The sequence below is a fragment of the Nipponia nippon genome, unplaced genomic scaffold (assembly GCF_047370975.1).
Source record: "Nipponia nippon isolate SJK-2023a ecotype South Korea unplaced genomic scaffold, ASM4737097v1 scaffold_4, whole genome shotgun sequence".
In the NCBI taxonomy this organism is placed as follows: Eukaryota; Metazoa; Chordata; class Aves; order Pelecaniformes; family Threskiornithidae; genus Nipponia; species Nipponia nippon.
The window spans coordinates 72,366,974-72,381,483 of NW_028262358.1; the positions used below are offsets into that span (position 1 = coordinate 72,366,974).

At 39.8% G+C, this 14,510-nt stretch overlaps 1 protein-coding gene across 17 annotated transcripts in view; it reads right to left on the minus strand.

Moving 5' to 3' along the window:
- DSE (dermatan sulfate epimerase) overlaps window positions 1-14,510 on the minus strand; it is a 42,333-nt gene that overhangs the window by 13,403 nt on the left and 14,420 nt on the right. For 13 of the 17 annotated variants that reach the window (XM_087773331.1, XM_087773330.1, XM_087773328.1 and 10 more), the window contains one exon: window positions 9,174-9,642. In XM_087773331.1, coding sequence (XP_087629457.1) covers window positions 9,174-9,589 — 416 coding nt within the window. In that variant the 5' untranslated portion in view covers window positions 9,590-9,642. Of the gene's footprint in view, window positions 1-3,715; window positions 4,087-7,898; window positions 8,331-9,173; window positions 9,643-9,978; window positions 10,156-14,510 lie in introns of those variants that run through there. The other 4 variants (XM_087773336.1, XM_087773332.1, XM_087773337.1 and 1 more) reach the window with 4 other exon arrangements.

The following is a 14,510-nucleotide window of genomic DNA, read 5'->3' on the forward strand; positions in this document are numbered from 1 at the left end:
ATAGGAAATACCACTTTAAAGGCCTCTGCCTGCAATCGTTACAAAGTGATTGAGGCTAAGCTATACATTAGTGGGCAAGAAAAGAACAATGAAAGAATTTGCGTTAATTTAAAGCATTTAATTCAAAGTTCAGTATCCTTATAACAACATACAAATTGCTAATTAGAATGTGCTTACAGCTATTTAACGATCTTTACCTGACTTAATCTTAAATGGGATTTGACAGTGGAACTGATTTATTGCAACTTGTATTGTTAAGATGTATGTTAACTTTATGTTTGGTTTCGAATGCAATACTGCATCAAATTCTATAGTATAAGAGCGTATGTTAGTCTCTGCGGCACCACTTCTGATAAAACAGAAAGCAGTCTTCTACTTGGGAAGTGCTAAATCGATCAGTCATGACTGCATTTAGGTTATTGATTTCTTCAGAAAAAAAAACCAAAAACAAAACAACAACCTTCAGTGTAAAAAAACTTACATTAGGCATCCTAAGCCTACATACTGGCATAGTTACCCACCTCAGGTTAGACAAAGTAATTTTGTCGTAACTTCCCTCAAATTGCAATTCTGTATAGTAAGTCTTGTATGGAATTGAACAGAGGAGATGCACGCAAGTAATAGAGAAAATTAAAGATGACAATTTAAAGACCCTCATTTCTAAACATACAAAACCACAGTCAATATCTGTTCTTCAAATGAAGCTCTCTTGAAGAAATAACTCTTTAGCCGATATAAATCAGTGCACCTCCATTAACCGAATTTCAGTGGAACCAAGCAATGTACACCAAACAATGTGGAACATGATTCACAAGAAGAATGGTCAAGTAGCAAGCATTAAATGCTTTTTGTATCTAAATTACACTCTCATTTTTCAAATGGATCTCCAGTGTCAGATTTAGTAAACAGCCTGGCTGATAAACTGTGGGAAAGCATGGTAACCATAGTCCTGCACTGAACATATTATGTGAAAAAAGTTTTCAGGGCTATCTATTAACTACTCTGCTCTGAAATATTAAATAAAAGTTGTGTGTATTTATACAAATAAAGATATAAGTAAAAATATGCCAATGGTTTGCAGTGGAAAACAGCTATTTTCTAAGCCTCTCCAGAGTAAAACTTAGCATCAGGCAGCATGAACCTCAGCTTAGCAATTAACTGTGTCTGAAGACAGCAAGTAACCTTTACCTCAATGCTGCATTAGCCTCTTTGGTCTTTTAAAGGTATCAGATGTTACAAAAAAAGAATCCAAAGTAGATAAAAATATCTATAATGGATTCTTTAGTATAGAGCCACTACTTAGTTGCAAATATAAGCCCTTTTAGCAAAGGCAACTGTTCCAAAAATTCTAAAACATATTTTAGAATAACAGCTAAACCATAGATGCATCCCTGCAGATAGTACAAAAAAATATTTTTTTTTACACTTCTATACCTATACCTGTATTTGGAAGAGGTGCCTATCTGGAGACTTGAGAAGGTTTATAAAAGAGCAAAAAGCACTGAACAGGTTTGCTGCCTGTGATCAAACTCCATAAACATCCAAAGCCATATGCATCGTTCCGCACAAAGAACTGCTGTCTGGACAAATTCTGTGAATGGCACAGGACAAATACATGCCTGGGGTGTTCTTTTAAGTTCTCTTCATCTGTGTCATATAAAATATTTTTGTTACTTTATTTTAAACATTTAGAGTTTGATATAAATCCTCCATGAAGAAACTGGAGAAATAAAGAGATCATGGATAAGGTTGGTATTATGGATAAATAGCATGGTAAGTTTGGTATTATGGATAAATAGCACCTGTGTTGAGAAATTTAGCATGGTGCAACGTGGTTATCTGTTTTAGATTTGCCACCTTCTACAATGAACAATGAATCTGAAGGGGGAGTTAAGACCCAGTTCTTCAGTCATCAGTACATGTCAAGAACCATCACGCATGCAGTGCATTGTCCAAGGCTAAGAGCGTACATATCACCTTCACTAAATGCAATTCTGTGCTCTAAATAAGTATACCAATTGTATAAAATTTTGGATGGGAAGTAAAAATCAGTATTGACAACAACAACAAAAACAAGAAAAATTGTGGTAAGATTGCTGCAACCTCTCCATTTCTTGACAACATTCCTAATGCTGCTAATGTCTCTCCTGTCAGTAGAAATGGTTTTCCATCTTTTTCCCTCATTTCTCTCTACTAGTAACTACTTCCTTACTGAAACCAGAAGTACTAGCATTTCTCTAAGAAATATAAGCCAAGAGGGAAAAACCACTGTCTGCCCAGTTCAAGGCAGGATTTAAATCAAACTCTCCTGCGTGAGTGAGCTCCCTGATCATGGCCTGTGGGATGTTTAGAATCACCTTTCCTTCACTTTGTATCCAGTTCTTAAAAACAAATCAAAGTAAATAGGAAAATAACACTCTCTAGCTTGAGAAATAGAATACCCTTCCAGGCAGTGTGAGATCTGATTTCTAGCCTCTATGTCAACAAGTAAAATGCCATCACCGCATGCAAAATGAAGCATTAAGCATATCCTGACACATATATTACACAAGTAATCCACATCCTGAAGTTTAATGCTCCAAACTTTCCCATGACAAATTACTTACTGCAGAGTAACTTGTGGAGGTTGAGGGCAGATTAAGTTAATGACTGAAGGAAGCATGCCAGTACTGAACCCCTCACTCTCACTAGGTTGGATGCAAAGGAAATGAGTCAAGGCTCTTTTCTAAAGGTTTATAGGTGAAAATTAGTTCAAGGACAGCTCTCTACTGCATTTTGATGCAATCATCTGCCTTAGACATGGTAGCTAGCTAACAGCATGGTTGAGTTTAATGCACATTAAACGTCAAGTGTGGATGCAAATGTGGCATGTAATGGGGCCAACTAACCTCTTGAGCCTGAAATCGATTGCGTAATTGTACAGTCTTCCCAATGCCAATGGCAATGCCCTGGCACTCCACAGACCCACTTCTAGGGGAAGGAGATACAGCTTTAAACTTCCTGTCAGGCAAAGGAGAGAAATATTCTTCCACGGCCAGAGGGAGTATACGCACCAAGAAGGAGTATACGCACCAAGAAGGAGTATACCTACCAAGGGGAATGAGACCACTAACACTTATTTTATAAACTAGACTCAATTTTCAGTATTTTTCTTACAAAGCCTCCAAAACAAAATATTTTCTTGTGCTCAAATGGAATATTTTCTTCACTAATGGAACAATATCTTCCAATTTTTGTTTTGGAAAGAAAAAAGAAAAATCCTTGAAAAAATCCGTTTCATCCAAAACAACCTCTCAGCTTTCACCCTTTCCACATTTTTCTGGTTGGCTGCCAAAACAAAAACCCCATTATCTGCACAACCTAAGTGCTCTGTCATTTGCAACAACAAAAATGTTAAGAATAAAAAACATCCTTGAAAAAACGATGATTTATATTGCCGGTGCCTAAGGTAAAACATGACAAGTTTGCCCCTATCTCCTCACCAGCCGTGTTTCAGCAGCAGCCCCTCTGACGTGCTCATGTTCATTGCAGCTCAGTTCACAGGAAGACAGGCAAAGGAGTGGTTAAATGTAGAGAGCTACATTCATATCAATATGGAAAAAAAAAAGGCAACATACAGACAACATTTTTCAGAAGTTTTAAGAGCTTACTATAAAAGCAGGGTTGTACTGCTTAGGTATTGAGGAGGCAACTAAAACTTTACTCCTTTGGATACCTTCATCTACTTTCTATCCTCTTTCTCTCCGTTTCCCCATAGGTCTATAATCATCATTCTGCTGCTTCTAAAGCTTCTTTCAGATCCTCTTCTCTCATTTTTGGCTTTGATCACAAGAGGGTCCTTTTCACACTGGGCTCGCTCTTAGGGTCAATCAGGATCCTTCTGTGTTGACACATTAACAAACAAGAACTGAGGCTGTTTTAGTAGTTCTTAGTGCCATTTTAAGCAGACACAGAAATTTAGTTATGTTATTATTTCAACGGATTACCTCTAGCTCTCGTTGTAGCAAATTTTTATACCAGGCATGCCACAAAGTGAGCTCTCTGTAGCTACCACAGAACTTCAGTGCCGATTTATCTCTAGAGATCCTACCAATTAAAAAAGAAGGTATAAAAGAAACTCGTTAAAATCCAGCTAGCCATTTAATTTCACAGTCACGCACAATTTCTATTTTTAAATGCTACATATGAAAAAGATAAAAACAGCATGAGGGTTTGATATTTCACTTACTAATATAATATATATTCCAGATACCAAATTCATCCTCCTACCCTTCCTTTTCTTTTTCTTCCTCCCTGTAGGAGACTATCTCAGCATCCCCCAAGCTTCTTTTATACTAACGTCTAGGCTGCAGTCTTATAAAACCCTCCTAAGTATTCTTTGTATGTGACTGCTGGTTGATTATCGGGAGTCAAACAGATGTTCTAAATTTGTGGTGTCAGCACAGAGACTCGCTTTATTTCAACTCAGCACATGTGAATTTATTTTAGTTACGCATTTATCGACACATTTAATTATTTATATTTATGTATTTTCACTTTGTAATCCATATTGTTCAACACCCAGCGCTATCTGGATACTAACAGCAACGGTCCTATCGCGTGCGCCAATACTTTTAATAAACAGGGACTAACAGAAGGCTATAGGATCGCTGGTTAATAAGAAATAGCAGAAAGGTCACGGATTTGTTATGCCACAGCCTCCCGTTAGCTTCTCCTTACTCGCTGAGATTTCCTTGGAATGTTTGCATGTGCTCGACAGTAATTATCTCCCCTATGAAACCCACGGAGCCAGGCTTACTGTCAAATCCCACACCTTACTGCACATTGGTAACATACTTGTCTTTAAAAACGGTGCATCAGCTATATGCAGGAAAAAAAAAAGAAGTATGGAAATCTCGTGACTGGCAACTGCAAATGGGGATGTCTCTCCTGCTGTAAGAAGGGTGAAGAAGTTGTGAACTTCCAAGGCATTTCTTTATAAGGAGGGCTTAGTAAAGAAGAGTTTTTCACTGCTTTGTCCAAAACACAGAATCTGACTGGACTCTTAGTTCTGCACGATGTGTGACTCTGATTACATCACTCCACTCAGTGCGGGAACAGGCCGAGGCAGCATATGGAAAGAATCACGAGTACAGATCCCCTCGGCCAAAAACACACTTCTGGTGGGGAGTGCTCTAGGGGCCAGTCAGAGATAAAAATGCCAGAAAATGCATCTATATCCTCTGTTCTCTGTAAAACAAGATAATATAGCTTAAATGTAAGGACAAACTTTTCCTAGGATTTTAGACAGCATCTAGATATCAAATCCCAGGAAAACCAAGCGAATTATTTAACAACCGCTTTTAATTTTTACAGGCAAACCCGTTAATCTATTTTTACTGAAATATTAATGCACTACGTTTCCCTGCTCTTGCTAGTCTCCACAACATTGTCCGTTCCCATATTATTTTGGGTGATTGTTATAGTCAGCTATTAGCCATTGCCCCTTTGTTTATTTTAAAACATAAACCTTCTCCACGATGTAGCAATTACGGATGCTCTGTTATGAGCAGCATGCCTATCAACAGCGGTTGTTATGACAAACGCCTCAAGCTCTGTTAGCCTACATGAATGAGACCTCAGTTAAGGGTGTACTTTATTATGTGATGTAAAATGACTATTGTAATAGATGAGAAAAGACAAAAATGGTTAATCACATGCCCCTTCCATGTAGGCATCAGTTACCAGTAGACTTTTTCATAATTATATCCTGAGATACTGAACCACATTTGAACTACTGAGGATTCTCGCTAATGTAAAGATGAAATTTAAAATGTCAGTCTCCTTAATCTCCTGGCATTCCGGGACAAATAACCAGCAACATTTTAAACTATATTTATTTTATCCAACTGCTGCACACACTACTAAAATACACTTTTTTCTTCTGGTGAGGCTTAAATTTTATTTAATATTGCCACAAAAATTAGAGGAAACTCATCCAACTAGATTTTTTTTTTAAATTCTAGAGCTATTTTAGAGTCAATGCCACGTCAGCAGAAGTCAAAAGAAATCCAGATGATACTGTTGAAAGAATCAAGCTGCCAAGGACTCTATATGACCACCAGGTTTAACTTTCCAACACACGTTGATGAATCCGTCAGTGATAAAAAGGCACTTTTCATGCAATTTACATGGCAGTTTAGGCACCTACATTACAGAGAAAAGTTCCTCTGATTTACTTATCTTACCGATACCTCTCTGGACAAGCCCTCTTTACTGATGACATGAGGAGTTTTGGCAGATGAGTCTCCTAACATTCAAGGCTCCAAACTTGGGCAACACCAAAACTGCTCCTTCTTTCCACTCTCCTGATCAGAACACGTGCCCTTAAATTATTTAATAAGGGTAACATTCATAATATATCACCAAGAATGATATTTTTCCCAAAGTCCGAGGGAAACTAAACATGCCTAAACAGACTGGACAACTTTTTTTTTTTTAAATTCCATCCCCGTGACATTGCCGGAACAGCTCATGTACAGTCTTACACAATGCTTTAGATGCCATAACATCTAAATGCCTGCTAGAGCTCAGGCCACAACTCTCTTATTTGCCATGTTTGTTCTCCTAGTCTTATCCTAAGTGGAAAAGTGTGTGCAGTAACATGTTTTCTGGTACTTTTTAGTTGAGTTTCTTAGGAAAAACAGATTTACATAATCTGCCTGTCCACTCCTTCAGCTTCTGAACCTGATGACCTATTTGAACAAAACGAGACAGAGCACTACATGCTTCAGAGATTTTACATTCCTACAGTCTCCTGAAAACCACTGTTGGACAAGGGAGAGGGATCTATATTACTGCCATCACTGATGGAGCAATAGTATGAACTCCATGTTGACAGCATTCAGCCATAAGTTCTCAGGGGAAAAACAAAAATGGAAACCAGATCCATGTTTCTGTCACAGCATTTGAAAAGCTGGCCAGTAGGAGGTTATACAAATGGCAGCCTATCCCAGCCCTATCGCCCATGTTTCTGATTTCCTCCTTCTGTACTTCCCCTACTAAGTGCATTGCACCCGCTTCTTTTGCAAAGCGGAGAACCTTGATTAAACCTTGATTGTTTGCTGAATGACATGTCTATATCAGAAGGGAAAGATAGGAAAAGCATGGCTTCTCTTTTACCAAGGTATGCAAGATACATGCTTGAGAAAAACAGTAGTTTGGGGGAGGTAAATCTCATCAAAGCCAAGTGGAAATAGGATATCTGCTCAGTTCTGATTGGTATCTGGTCAGCTGGGACAAAGCAGAGCATTACGGCAAGGGACAGAGGAACCACAATTAATCCAGGGCAGGAATCACAGGACACAAGGAACTGAAATGAGGTTACTGAGACAGTGAGTGAGACATAGGAAACTGAGAAAGACAGGCACAAGTAAGTTCCACTCCTCAAAATATTACTTGCTCCTCTTTCTTATTCCATTAAAACAGATGGCCCTGTAACTGTGTTTACACTACCCAAAGCAAGTTAAGAAAGAGTGCGAACAATGAAACTAGGAAGTGTTGACTTTGGAGCAGTCCGTAGGTCCTGTTGGAGACGGTTACACGTCCTTGGATTCACCTCTGTACGGCTCTATCCCTCTGCCAGTGTGCCAGGAGAAACACAGACTGCCTCTGGAGGTAAGTAAGACTGAAGCTTTGTATTGCTATGCTTCAGTGGAAGATTTTGGAAATCACCACCACCCCGCTGTGCCAATACTTTTCTTCCCAACTCCCATGTGTCCTCTCTTCTGTGACATGCAAGCAACGTAAGCACAGTGTGTTCCTTCTCTCTCCCATCACTTCTTTTGTTCTAGTTCCTATATTTCTGCGGCATTCACCACTTTAATACTTGGTATAGGGGAACGCCAACACTGTAATACCTTTTAAATCATGTCCATCAAGAGGATATGGATCCCAAGTTGTGCTAGCTCAAATCCAGCATAATTCCAATGACAGTCCATGGATAGATGCCATTTATAGGACACTACTAGTTCGTCTTAACCCAAAGAAGGTAAGGCACAGTAGTTTGAGCAATGCTTGAATAGTTAATGCTTCTTCCTGTGCTGACTTGAAACCTGACTCAGACTTCTGCTGAGCTGGTGCCGCCACGGAGCTGTAGGACAGCAGCTGCGACACAGGGGAGCCGTGCCCCATCGCAGCTCCAGCTCGCTGCCTTGCGCAGAAGCCACTGTCCCGGCAAAGCCCACGTTTCCATCCTCTGACCTCCTCACGGTGGCAGCAACCCTGGGCCACAGTCTGCAAGGTGCACTGAGTGGCAACTGCTGCAGGGGGGGTAGGGAAAATGTGTCTGCCTGAGAAAAAAAGGGAGATAAATTGCTGGTGGGTATGAAAAGGGGAGATGAAGAGAAGGAGAGAGACCTTGGAGTCCCAATTGCTAGACTTACTCGTACAGTGAGAACATTAACTTCTGTCCCCATAGAAAGACTGTGGCACAGTGAGGACAGAGTAACTTGTGGATGACAACTCACATCCAGGTGAAGTTAATACAGGAGGTGGTCATCAAAATGCCAGTTACTCAGGCAGTTCCAGTAAAGTAATGAGATGGACAGCTATCACGTCCTAGCATGTCTTAAGGAGAGGCCCAAGAACTGTACAGCCAAGTGGAGCTGCAAGTCTGAACCGAAGCTCAGGCAGATGTTAGAGCAGACTGCAGAAACTCAAGAGCGTCATTTTTACCTACACCTAATTGTATCTTTTTCATAGGTCCCCCTTTCCCGAATTCTTCCTAAGGACAAATTACCCAAAAGATACATATGAGTCTGGAAAAAAAAGAGATTAAAAATAATACTTTAGCACTTCCTGCCACAAATCAGATGTGAAACCCTGCCTTCTGATTGGGAGTGGGTTTGGATTATTTTTTTTTTTTACTTTACAGCAATTAGGATGGTACACAAAGGATCATGCTCCTTCTTTCAGCATTAATTTGCAACAGGATAAGTCCAGTGAAGGTGAAAAGCTGTGTGTCACTGCTGGTCCAGATGAGGGTAAATGCATTCAGCAAGTTAGTCACTGTTAAAGTGAATGTTAGAACAACTGAAATAATTTAAGCAATTCACTCATCCACTCAGTCCTCTAACTGCAAGCACTTTACACAGTAAGAACAACTTAAAAAAAAAAAAAAGACAAAAATCTACCAACTAGGCTGAGCCGCCATCCTCTCCATGTAATCCTTGGCCATGCTGATGGCCTCGATGTTTTCAGGGTAGAGCACACAGAACATCGCCAGGGCCCCGAGGTTGTTGCCATAAATTTCATTCCACCGAGCGCTGAACTCCTTCGGGTCCCAGGGAGGAAGGTACTCCAGGGGATTCGACAGCATCGTTTGCACTGCCTCAACCAGACGAGCCGCAATGTGCTGGTGTGTGGTGCTGGCCTGGAGACGCAGAGCCTCCACGTCGCCTTTGGAGAAGTAGAGCATGGGGTAGCTGTCATAGTTGGCATTGACAAAAGGAACCATCGCGTCCGGGTCCTCCCTGGCGCTGTAGGCAAAGGCGAAGCAAACCACGTGTATGAAAAACACACTTGGGGCTCCCCGTGTGTGAGTCCTCATTGTGGCATCAGATCTCCAAGTCTCAATGGCAGCCAAACCATCTTTGAAATATCCTATGGCAGATGGACGTGAGAGAGAGAGTTAGAAAATGCATCCATGAGATACTATAATTCAGGATGCTCTCTAGGAAATACAATTTCACCTAGACTTAAAGAACCCCACGTATTGTCCAAGTGGCTTTCAAATCATTTCTATATGAACACTTCAGACAAAATACCTACTGAGCAATTCATCCTAAAGGAAAACCTGTACATGTTGAAGAAAGCCCCTCCCTCCCACATCTTCCCCTCTAGTAGCTGATAGGAGGCGAAGGAACACACTGACAGCTCTTGTACTCGAGATTTCAAATAATTGCAACGGTGCCTAATATGAAGCAGTGCTGACTGTACCGGCAAGCAGAAAAGGGCGGGAGGGGAGGAGGAAGGGGGAGAACCGGAGAGCTCATGCTGGCGGCAGCCAAGCCTGTGTGCTGCCTTGGCCGATGTTAGCAGCTGGAGAGGGAACGATGAGGAATGCTGGAGGTTTGCGCCGGGGTCATTTTATACTGTGCTTGAGGCCTCCAGTTCTGACACGTCCTCGTTTTCAAAAAAAAAAAAAAAAAAAAAAAAAAAAAAAAAAAAAAGAACAAGTCAGAAAGAAAAAAGAGAAAGAGAAAGCTGCAGAGCCTTAGAAAAACAGCTGCAATACCTTGCCTTCAGGGCATTTAGGGGTTTTGCATTATTATTATTATTATTATTATTATTATTATTATTATTATTATTATTATTATTATTATTTTTCTAAGGGGCTTTCCATTTTGCATGTGGAGATTTACTGCCAGCTACCAAGAAGGCTGAACGTTGAATTAAAGTGCATATTTTCCTATGTACATGACTTCTCAAAATGTGCTCAAATGGCAAATCTATGCAGAGGTTAAATCCAAGTATTTAAACATAGTAAGTTACTTCATAAAAATTACAAACTATCTAGCCTGAAGTCTCAGATAAAACATGGCCAGGGTCCCCCTGAGGAAAGCCAGCAAATTCCTAGAATTCTTCCGAGGGGAAAGGTTACGGAAAGCAGACCCAAGAGAGACAGTTTTATGTAAATAATGAACAGTAGTTTTCAATTATTAAAAGGAGAAATAGACAGAAGGAAAGAAAACCTAAAAACAAATATGAAATGTTTTTTCCATGGAAAACCTGTTTCATAGGATTCAGTCATAAAACTTGCAAGAAGCTGAAGTACAGAGCAACCTTTTATTTCTCCCCACAGCTCCCTACCTATAGATGCCAAAATTTTCTAACAGAAACTTAGGTTACTAAAACCTTATTTAGAGACTCACATCCTGATTTAACAATATCATTAGTATGTGCATAGACAATGAGACAACCTTGACAGACTGGGTCCCTCCATGAGTACTGGGTACACAGACCCTCTAGGTGCTTGTGTTCAGCTCCTAAAATTAATTTGGGAGCAGGCATCTTTGGCCAAGAAGTACATCTCTTCTTGTGCATTCCTGCCTAGGGTAAAAATAATATTGCACCCTGTAACTGCCTACATTTATATATTACAGTGTGTAGCATAATTGCTTTAACAGAATGTAACGGAAGATGACGCTTTCATAGTATATTAATGCATTTTGCAAGTAAGTTTTGCCCTTTTTTGGATGTAAACCAGTCATTACAGGACACATTTACGCATATCACAGGGTGGTTTATTTGGTAATGCTTTTACTATCTCTCTCTTTTACTATGAATCTCTTACTACGTGGTCTCTCACCACATACACACATACAAAGAAACATGCACCATAGTTTATCCAAACATACTCAAGTATAGTTGTATTCTCATCTATAAATAAGAAAACCGTACAACAGTATACTTTGAAAGGAAAGAGGTACAAACCAGCCAAACCAGTACCTCATGTTTGAAACACAATGTCATTTTTTTAACTGTTGAAAAGAACTGCTTTTTCATAATTAAAAAAAAAACAAAACAACACCATAGTTTTTTAAAGTCTCTATGATCCTTTAGAACTGGGGGCAGAGGAAATAACCTAAAAAAAATCCGAAAAAAAAGCAAAAAAAGCCTGTAACTTTTTCTGTGATGATCATACATTGAAAGAAGTTTCCTGGCTTACATAACCAGAAAAAAATCCCAGCTAGCAGTACGGACTTCATGCATTCTTTTCCTTGGTTTGATTTCTGTAAGGACTTCTGCACATTAATGAGAATTAAGCACGTACATAAATTTAGGGATGGTTTTAAGAGTTCCCTAAATTAGGGTCTTTCTGACCTGAGATTAAGGAATATACAGTAAGGTTTCCCAGAATTCCTTTGTAAATCTGGACACACATTTCCCAGCATTTCACCATCATCAAACGCCTCCAGTGTTGTCTAAAATTCATAGTGCGTATTTTAAGAATTCAGTAACCCCCCTTATGCATGTGTGCATTTAATAGAGAACGTAAACCCTTTTTTAACCTTGTACATGAGAAGCAACCACCATACCACATTGTTTAGACTAACAACAGCATAACTGGAAAACCAATCTATAGTATATTCGTAAGCAGCATATGCAGAGTCACAATCCGGAAGAAAGTCAATAGGCAGTGACAACAGCAGGACTACAAAGTGATTCTTATTTATTCTTGGTTAAATCACACTGACGCCCTTCCTATGATATGAAGACAATAACCCACGGCAGCCACGATTGGATAAGGCCAGTGAGCCCTGTCCCATAGCTTTGCAGGTCTCAGCCTGGTGTGACTGGTGGATGGGAGGAGGCAGCTAGAAAGGAGTCCACCTTCCTTTCCATGCAAACCTCTGTGGAGGCACCAGCCACAACCACATGGAAAGAATCGTCCACGTGAGGCCCCAGGATGGCACGACTATGGCTCAAACTGTGCTACAGAGAGCAAGGAGAGAGACAGATGTTCCATGTTTTCTCATCTGTGATGTCCTTAAAAGCAGAACCAGCAAAAATAATAATGAAAACAATCACGAAGCTCCAAATAGAATAAACACGTGGATATGCAGTAAAAACTATCACCCAGATAGTGAGGAAATACAAACTGGGTGGTTCTGGATACAGCCGTGACAAACCACTGCCGCAGGGATTTCAAATGGCAGAACTGCCTTCAACCACACACACCATCAAGCACTTCGCTGACTAGGACTGGACCTGACCGCACACTTACAATGGAGTAAATCAGGCAACTCCATCGGGCTAATGGGCACGATCACCATTCCTCAGTTCAGTAGCTGTTTAGAAACTACACTGATTGATAAGATATATATAAAAAACACTTCAAAAATTATCAGGTGGTTGCAACAGAACCAAAGCACCTTCAGCAGAAGAATGTGACCAAAACCAGTAACATTTAGGGATTATTTAGAATTCATTACAATGGTATAAATGTACCGGGGCGGGGGGAGGGGGGGTACCACACCAAGCCAAAAACACTGAAGCAGAATGCATATTCAACTGTGTTGAACTCTATACTTTGAGGCTTCCTTAGTTAACTTACTTGCATACTGAAAGCTGAAGAAACACATAGCACTGTTCAAAGACACACATATGAACCTCGATTATCTGCATATCTTAGGTGAAGCCAGACCTGTATAGATAACTGGCCACATAAGCTCCAATTTACCCGTTGTGAGTGAACCTGCTACAAGGTTGTTTGATGCACAGGGCCCAAAAGAATAGGTGCTTGGGCCCTCTGATTGCTTAAATTGCACTCACAATACCATTTTTTAAAGTCAAAAGAATTTCTTACTCTCATATTACATATTACTACATCATTACCAGCCACATCTTCCAAGAATAACTTTATCAAGCAACTCAAACTTTTCTGAAAATGAGGGGGTTTTATTCAGTTTGGAAACCATGACCTGATAAAGTATTAAAAATTAAAAAGAGAGTGAAGGATGCTTGCCCATGGAAGAAAACTCTAATATACCATGTGTTTTAAAACGCACGTCACTTAATCCTAGATTGAAAGACCATTTGCCATGATTTCCACTCCATTGCCAGCAGAAACAAACAGTAAAGAACATCAGTTATTCTAGAAAAAACAGACTAAATCTTAACTATTTCAGTTCTCCCCGTCTGCATCAATGAGTAGATTTTCAGCTGCAGCAAAAAAAAAAGCATTGTAAAACTGATGCCAGTAACTGAACCAGACAGTGGTTTATACAAATAAGTTCACCAAATAAACTTGGTTTGATACACCATTTAAAGAAGAGAGGCCCTTTTGCCACAACTTAAATTACATGATAAGATCACCTTGTTAAGCCATTCAAAAGTACTATACTAAAACTAAAATAAGCAATTTTAGGACCCAGTGCTAAAACAAGTAAGAGGGTCATAGATATTTTAACAAGAAATGGTCAACCACCAGCAACAGCTGCTGCCATACCAATACTGTGAAACTAATAGGTAACGTTGCAATGAGATAGAGGTACATGGTATCTCGTCCCATTAAATGGAGATGGGTGTGCATCTTTTTGTACCGATGCTGACAGCTGCCAAAACAAAACTGCTTGCCACGAAGAGTGCTAGGTTAGATCACAGAGGAAAAAAGCAAACATCTGTAGGAGGTCTTTTTTGGCACTTTGTCCAAATACCTCAAACAATTAGCAAATCTTTTCACGCACACTGCAATTGACTTTGTTGCTGATAAGAGGAGCGGCATCTATAAAACTGAATTAATCAGCTGGAAATGGTAGTGGTTTAAAATCATGACACTTACATCAACTGGAAAACTGTTTTGTCCAACATTGTCAGTTTTACCACTGATCTAAATATTTTGCAAACATATTTAAAAATGGGAGAGCAATTAAGTCCTCTAACCGAATCCGATGACATTTAAGTACTAAAAAATGCAGGGTAAGTCAATGAAAACAGAGAGGTGAAAGGGTCAATAGAGACTAATT